This window comes from Prinia subflava, chromosome 1, assembly GCF_021018805.1.
Source record: "Prinia subflava isolate CZ2003 ecotype Zambia chromosome 1, Cam_Psub_1.2, whole genome shotgun sequence".
NCBI lineage: Eukaryota > Metazoa > Chordata > Aves > Passeriformes > Cisticolidae > Prinia > Prinia subflava.
The window spans coordinates 152,808,085-152,815,382 of NC_086247.1; the positions used below are offsets into that span (position 1 = coordinate 152,808,085).

The following is a 7,298-nucleotide window of genomic DNA, read 5'->3' on the forward strand; positions in this document are numbered from 1 at the left end:
TCTTTGTCCCCCCACCCTCGGCAGGGATCGGCTACGACTTCAAGCGCCCCTTGTCGCACCTGCGCGAGGTCCACCTGCGCCGCTACAACCTGCGCCGCTCCGCGCTCGAGCTCTTCTTCATCGACCAGGCCAACTACTTCCTCAACTTCAGAAAGAAGGTGGGCACCCCTCGTCCCCTCCCAGACCCCCCCAGGGCCACGGCTCTGCCCGAGCCGAGCTCCACGTCCATCTGTCCCCGCCAGGTGAGGAACAAGGTGTATTCCTGCATCCTTGGCCTGCGGCCCCCCAACCAGACCTACCTGGGCAGCCGGTCCCCCCAGGAGCTGCTCAAGGCCTCGGGGCTCACACAGGTACCAGCCCCACCACGCCCATCCCCGTTCCCACAGGGAAAAGGGGAGAGTGGCAGCATGGGGTGGGGGTGCCCATGGGACCAGGGATGGACAGGGACAGGGACAGGGACAGGGACAGGGACAGGGACAGGGACAGGGACAGGGACAGGGACAGGGACAGGGACAGGGACAGGGACAGAGACAGGGACAGGGATGGCTGTGGGTCTGGGAGTGCCCATGGGACCAGGGATGGACAGGGACAGGGACACGGACACGGACACGGACACGGACACGGACACGGACACGGACACGGACATGGACATGGACACAGAGTGAAGGATGGCTGTTGGGACTGGCCATGGGACCAGGGATGAACATGGGATGAGGACAATCATGGGACAAAGGACAACCGTGGGACATGGGAGAGCAGGGATGTCTGAGAGCAGGGATGGCCATGGAACAGGAGATGGCTACAGGATGGGGGTGGCCATTGGGCCAGAGGTGATGTAGAAGTCTGTGGGGTGGGTGTGGCCACAATTCTGGGGACAGCTGTGGGACCAGTGATGGCCATAGGAGTGGGGACAACTTTGGAACCAGGGATGGCCGAGGGACGGGCACTGCCACATGGTGGGGGGTGTCTGCCCTGTCCCCTCCCTCCCCAAGCCCATCTCCTCCCTCTCCTCTCTCCAGAAATGGGTCCTGCGGGAGATCTCCAACTTCGAGTACCTCATGCAGCTGAACACCATCGCGGGGCGCACCTACAATGACCTGTCCCAGTACCCCGTGGTGAGCCCCTGCTGTCCCCGCTGTCCCCACGGCCACCCGCTGCCCCCGCAGCCACCTCACCCACCTCCCGCCCCCACCCAGTTCCCCTGGATCCTGCGGGATTACGTCTCGGAGACCCTGGACCTCACCAACCCGGCCGTGTTCCGGGACCTGTCCAAGCCCATCGGCGTGGCCAACGAGCGGCACGCCCGCGATGTCAAGGAGAAGTGAGTGTCCCGCCAACCAAGGGGACACAGGGAGCGCCTGGCTGGCTCCTGCTGGACCCCCTCCCACCTGGCCTGCAGGTACGAGAGCTTCGAGGACCCCACGGGCACGGTGGACAAGTTCCACTACGGCACCCACTACTCCAACGCCGCCGGCGTCATGCACTACCTGATCCGCACCGAGCCCTTCACCACGCTGCACATCCAGCTGCAGAGCGGCAGGTGGGCGCCCGGCAGGCGGGGGGACAGCAGGGGGACACCGTGGGGACAGCCGGGCTCCAGCCGCGTGTCCTGCGCCCCCAGGTTTGACTGCTCGGACCGGCAGTTCCACTCGGTGCCGGCGGCGTGGCAAGCCCGCATGGAGAACCCGGTGGATGTCAAGGAGCTCATCCCGGAGTTCTTCTACTTCCCGGAGTTCCTGGAGAACCAGAACGGTGAGGGACACCGTTGTCACCGCCGGGGGAGCGCAGCCGGGCTCTGTGTCCCTCATCGTCCTCGTCCTGCCCGCAGGCTTTGACCTGGGCTGCCTCCAGCTCTCCAACGAGAAGGTCGGGGACGTGGTGCTGCCGCGGTGGGCGCGCTCCCGTGAGGATTTCATCCAGCAGCACCGCAAGGCGCTGGTGAGCTGGGGAGCCCCTCCGGCCCCGGGGGCGTTCCGGGGCCCTTCCAGCCCGCCCTGACAGCCCGGCCTTGCACAGGAGTCGGAATACGTCTCCGCCCACCTCCACGAGTGGATCGACCTCATTTTCGGGTACAAACAGCGCGGCCCGGCAGCCGTGGAGGCCCTCAACGTCTTCTACTACTGCACCTACGAGGGTGAGGGTTGGGGCAGAGCCGGGGGACGCCCGCCTGGGGTCTGTCCCCCCGTGAGCGTGACCGTCCCCACCCGCAGGGGCCGTGGACCTGGACGCCATCACCGACGAGACGCAGCGCAAGGCTCTGGAGGGCATCATCAGCAACTTCGGGCAGACGCCCTGCCAGCTGCTCAAGGTAGCCCAAACCCCCCATCCCCCCCAGACCAGCCCCTTTTGGGGGGTCCCCACCCCTTCTGACGGGCGCCGTGTCCCCCCAGGAGCCGCACCCCGCCCGGCTGTCGGCAGAGAGCGCTGCCCGCAGGCTGGCCCACCTCGACACCCGCTCCCCCAACGTCTTCGAGAACCTGGGCCAGCTCAAGTCCTTCTTCGTGGAGGTGAGGACACCCCCGGGGGGCCCTGGGCAGGGCTGGGAGGGCTGGGGCGGGCAGGAGGGTGCCCAGCGCTGCTGTGTCACCACAGGGCATCAGCGATGGGGTGGCCCTGGTGCAGGCCGTGGTCCCCAAGAACCAGGCCCATTCCTTCATCACTCAGGGATCCCCCGACATCCTGGTGAGTGTGGGGAAACTGAGGCACAGGGGTGTTTTGCTGGTCCAAGGGGGGTCCAGGACCAAAGCGGGGAGGATGCCGGCAGTGAGGGCGGTGTCACCTCCCCTCCCTCTCTGCCCAGGTCACTGTGAGTGCCAACGGCTTGTTGGGGACCCACAACTGGCTGCCCTACGACAAGAACATCTCCAACTACTTCAGCTTCACCAAAGACCCCACCGTCACCAACGCCAAGTGAGTCTCTGGGGTACAGGGGACGGTCCCTGGAGGTGCTACCCACCCACCACCACCATCCCACGTCCCTCCTGACAGGACCCAGCGCTTCCTGCAGGGCCCCTTCGCCCCCGGGGCCGACCTGAGCTCCCGCACGCTGGCCGTGTCCCCTGACGGGAAGCTGCTCTTCAGCGGGGGACACTGGGACAACAGCCTCCGTGTCACCTCGCTGGCCAGGGGCAAGGTCGTGGGGCACATCACCCGGCACATAGGTACACCCCCCTCCCACGGTGATGATGATGATGATGATGCCCTGATGGGGTTGTGGCACTGTGGAGGGAGGAAGGTGACACCATGCGGGCCACCTCCAAGTGTCCCCCTGTCCTGGGGACGGTCCAGGTTCCAGGCTCAGAGCTGGAGTGGGGTGAGGAGCAGCAGCAGCCGCACCCTAAAACACACCTTGGAATGGGATTGGCAGCAATTCCACATCCAAAAACACGTGGTGGTGCCATCCTGTGGGGTCAGGGGGCCAAGGGCAGTGCCAGGGGAACGGCACCTCACGGCGTCCCTCTGGCTGTCACAGACATTGTCACCTGCCTGTCACTCGACCTCTGCGGCATCTACCTCATTTCTGGCTCGCGGGACACCACCTGCATGGTGTGGCAGGTCCTACAGCAGGTAAGGGCTGGAGGAGCAGGAGCAGCTCCCGGTGGGCACTGCCAGCAGGTCACTGATGTCCCCGTGTCCCCAACACCAGGGTGGCTTTTCCAGCGGCTTGGCTCCCAAACCCGTCCAGGTGCTGTACGGCCACGACGCCGAGGTGACGTGCGTGGCCATCAGCACAGAGCTGGACATGGCCGTGTCCGGCTCCAAGGTGAGCCGGAGGGGCCATGGGGTGGCCGTGGGGTGGGCAGTGCCACCGCCATCGCCACCCCATGTCCCCTTGCTTCACCAGGATGGCACCATCATCACCCACACCGTGCGCCGGGGCCTCTTCATCCGCTCCCTGCGGCCGCTCGGCGAGAGCTGTCCCCACACCGTGCTGTCCCACCTGGCCGTGGGGCCCGAGGGGCAGGTGGTGGCCCAAACCGCCGTGGGGCAGCCCTCCTGCTCCAAGGTACGTCCAGTGTGTCCCCACTGTCCCCTCCCAGCCACCACGGCCACTGCCACGCTCCCTCCCCCATGCCCCTTCCAGGACAGGTTTGGCCTGCACCTGTACTCGGTGAACGGGAAGCTCCTGTCCTCCGTCCCGCTGGACCGGGAGGTGACAGCCATGTGCCTGACCGAGGACTTCGTGGTGCTGGGGACCGCGGAGTGCGGGCTGGAGATCCGCGAGCTCCAGAGGTGAGGGAGGGCTGGGCCCTGCCCCGTCCCCAATGCGCCCTCAGGGTGTCCCGTGGGTGTCCCATGCCATGGTGTCCCATGTCATGGTGTCCCACGCCATGGTGTCCACGCCATGATGTCCCACCCCACGGTGTCCCACTCCACGGTGTCCATGCCATGGTGTCCACGCCACGGTGTCCCACCCCACGGTGTCCCACCCCACGGTGTCCCACGCCACGGCTCATGTCCCCAGCCTCAGGGCGGCCGTGCCCCCCGTGCCCATGCGGGTGCCCGTGCGCAGCGTGTCCGTCACCAAGGAGAAGAGCCACATCCTGGTGGGGCTGGAGGACGGGAAACTCATCGTGGTGGGCGCTGGGCAGCCCGCGGAGGTGAGCGGGACCCCAGGCAGGGCAGGGCCGGAGGGGGACACCCATGGCTCCGTGTCCCCTGGGTGCTCCCAGGGTGGGGACATCGGTGTGTCCTCTCCGGAGCTGGGGGTGGGGATGTGGGATAGGGATGGGGGTGGAGGAGAGGATGAGAACCTGGAAGGGGATGGGGATGGAGAAGGGGATGAAGATGGGGTTGGATAAAGGGTTTGGGAAGGGGATTGGGATGGAGAAGAGGATGGGGATGGAGAAAAGGATGGAAGAAGACGAGGATGGAAATGAGGAAGGAGGAGAGGACGGGCTGGAGAAGCAGATGAGTATCTGGGAAGGAATGAGGAGGAAGAATGGGATGAGAAACTGGAAGGAGATAGGGATGGAGAATGGGATGAGGACCCTGGAATGGGATGAGGACCCTGGAATGGGATGGAGAAAGGGATGAGGACCCTGGAATGGGGTGGGGATGAAAAGGATGAGGACAGGGATGGAGAAGTGGATGAGGAACCAGAGGGAGGTGGGGATGGAGAAGGGGATGAGGACCCTGGAATGGGGTGAGATGGAGAAGAGGATGAGGATATTGGGATAGGATGGGGATGTGAAAGGGGATGAGGGTCTTGAAGTGGGATGGGGATGGGAAAGGATGAGGACGGGGATGGAGAATGGGTTGAGGTCCCTGCAATGGGATGGGGATGGAGAGGATGAGGATGGGGATGGAGAATGGGATGAGGATGGGGATGGAGAATGGGTTGAGGGCCCTGCAATGGGAAGGGGATGAAGAAAGGGAGGGATAAGGGCTTTGGGGATGGCAGAGGCTCTCACCCCATCCCCAGGTGCGGCCGGGCCAGTTCCACCGGCGGCTGTGGCGTTCCACACGGCGCATCTCCCAGGTGTCGGCCGGAGAGACCGAGTACAACCCCTGCGAGGGCAGGGCCTAGGCTGGCACCCACCCCCCGCGCCCCCCGCCCAGCCTGGGGCACCCCCGGGCGCCGAGGGGGCCGCAGAGCCCGCCCCACCCATCCGTGGCCTTATCCAGCCCCCCCCGGGTTTTCGGGAGACGCCTCCCCCGTCCCCACGGTGGGGTGGGGGACGGGGACAGTGGGGACCCCCGGCTGGGAATGGGGGTGGCACTGCCCCCTCGCCGTGCCCGCCGGCCCGGAGCCGGCAGCCTGCGGGTGTGTCCCCCCCCAAACCCCTTATTTTTTATTTCTATCCGTTTTTAGAGGTTTTACAGAAGAAGAATTGCTATTAATAATAATAATTAATAATAATAATAATATATCTGTGAGAAATCCAAGTGTGAGGCCCGTGGCTGCCCCGAGGCGGGGACACAGCCCCTCCTGGGTGTGTCCCCTGGTGTCCTGCGTGGGGTGGGGGCAGCACGGGCTGTGCCAGGCGGTGGGACACGGGGACACTGGTGCCATGAGTGGGGCGGGACTCAGCAGCTCTGTGCCCACATGTCACAATTTTGGGGGTCTCAGCAGCCCTGTAACCCCCTGTCACAATTTTAGAGGTTCTCAGCAGCCCCATAGCCACCTGTCACAATTTTGGGCGTTCTCAGCAGCCCTGTACCCAGATGTCAAAATTTTGGGAGGGTCTCAGCAGCTCTGTACCCACCTGTCACAATTTTGGGGGTCTCAGCAGCCCTGTACCCCCCTGTCAAAATTTTGGGGGGTCTCAGCAGCTCTGCACACACCTGCCACCAGCGTGGGGGGCCTCAGCAGCAGCTGCACCTAACTCTGACAACTTGGGGGGCTCTCAGCAGCTCTGCACCCCCACATCGAGGGTTTGGGGGGTCTCCACAGCTGTGCACCCCAATGTCCCGGGTTTGGGGGGCTCTCAGCAGCTGTGCACCCCCACATCGCGGTTTTGGGGGGCTCTCAGCAGCTGTGCACCCCCACATCACAAGTTTGGGGGGCTCTCAGCAGCTGTGCACCCCCACATCGCGGGTTTGGGGGCTCTCGGCCGCTCTCCACGCGTGTTGTGAGTCGGGGGCTCTCAGCACGGTGTCCCCCCGTGTCCCGGGGGACCGGGTGTCCCCAGCAGCCCCCCACGCGTGTCCCCCGGCTGTCCCCAGGGCTGGCCGCCCGAGCGGTCCCCGCTGTCCCCAGTGCGGTCCCCGCTGTCCCCGGGCTGGCCGCCCGTCCCCGCCGCCCCCGCGCGGCCCCCGGCTGGCGGTGACCCTTGTCCCCGCGCCGGTGCCACCGCGTCACGTGGGGCAGAGGACACGGAGCAGCCCGAGCGGCCGGACAGAGCCATGGACGGACGCACGGACAGGTGGGCAGGGCGGGAGGGGACGCGGGCCGGGTGGCAGCGGGGTCGCGCTGGGGGCTGTCCCCGTCCCGCTGGAGGCCGGACGCGTGGCCCCGTTCCCGGCTTTTGGCCCCATCCCAGGTGACCCAGTTCCGGCCATCCTGTCCCAAGGATTCCCTCCCCCACAGAAAGTGTCCTTTTTTTCTGGAATCCCTGTCCCAGGTGTCCCTCTGCCCCGTGGCCCCATCCCAGGTGACCCAGTCCCAGGTGTCCCAGGTGTCCCTGTCCGAGGTGTCCCAGATGTCCCAGATGTCCCAGGTGTTCCTGTCCCAGGTGTCCCTGTCTGAGGTGTCCCAGGTGTCCCAGGTGTCCCAGGTGTCCCAGATGTCCCAGGTGTTCCTGTCCCAGGTGTCCCAGGTGTTCCTGTCCCAGGTGTCTCAGATGTCCCAAACG

At 65.6% G+C, this 7,298-nt stretch overlaps 1 protein-coding gene across 3 annotated transcripts in view; it reads left to right on the forward strand.

The window, feature by feature from the left end:
* NBEAL2 (neurobeachin like 2) overlaps positions 1 to 5,855 on the forward strand; it is a 30,852-nt gene extending 24,997 nt beyond the window's left edge. For 2 of the 3 annotated variants that reach the window (XM_063417530.1, XM_063417545.1), the window contains exons 37-54: positions 25 to 350; positions 1,020 to 1,115; positions 1,197 to 1,321; positions 1,400 to 1,540; positions 1,622 to 1,752; positions 1,829 to 1,938; positions 2,017 to 2,134; positions 2,211 to 2,308; positions 2,391 to 2,507; positions 2,593 to 2,682; positions 2,801 to 2,910; positions 2,989 to 3,161; positions 3,473 to 3,567; positions 3,647 to 3,763; positions 3,845 to 4,006; positions 4,085 to 4,233; positions 4,466 to 4,601; positions 5,426 to 5,855. In XM_063417530.1, coding sequence (XP_063273600.1) covers positions 25 to 350; positions 1,020 to 1,115; positions 1,197 to 1,321; positions 1,400 to 1,540; positions 1,622 to 1,752; positions 1,829 to 1,938; positions 2,017 to 2,134; positions 2,211 to 2,308; positions 2,391 to 2,507; positions 2,593 to 2,682; positions 2,801 to 2,910; positions 2,989 to 3,161; positions 3,473 to 3,567; positions 3,647 to 3,763; positions 3,845 to 4,006; positions 4,085 to 4,233; positions 4,466 to 4,601; positions 5,426 to 5,530 — 2,399 coding nt within the window. In that variant the 3' untranslated portion in view covers positions 5,531 to 5,855. The remainder of the gene's footprint in view (positions 1 to 24; positions 351 to 1,019; positions 1,116 to 1,196; positions 1,322 to 1,399; positions 1,541 to 1,621; positions 1,753 to 1,828; positions 1,939 to 2,016; positions 2,135 to 2,210; positions 2,309 to 2,390; positions 2,508 to 2,592; positions 2,683 to 2,800; positions 2,911 to 2,988; positions 3,162 to 3,472; positions 3,568 to 3,646; positions 3,764 to 3,844; positions 4,007 to 4,084; positions 4,234 to 4,465; positions 4,602 to 5,425) is intronic. The other variant, XM_063417539.1, reaches the window with a different exon arrangement.
* Positions 5,856 to 7,298: the final 1,443 nt, after the last annotated feature.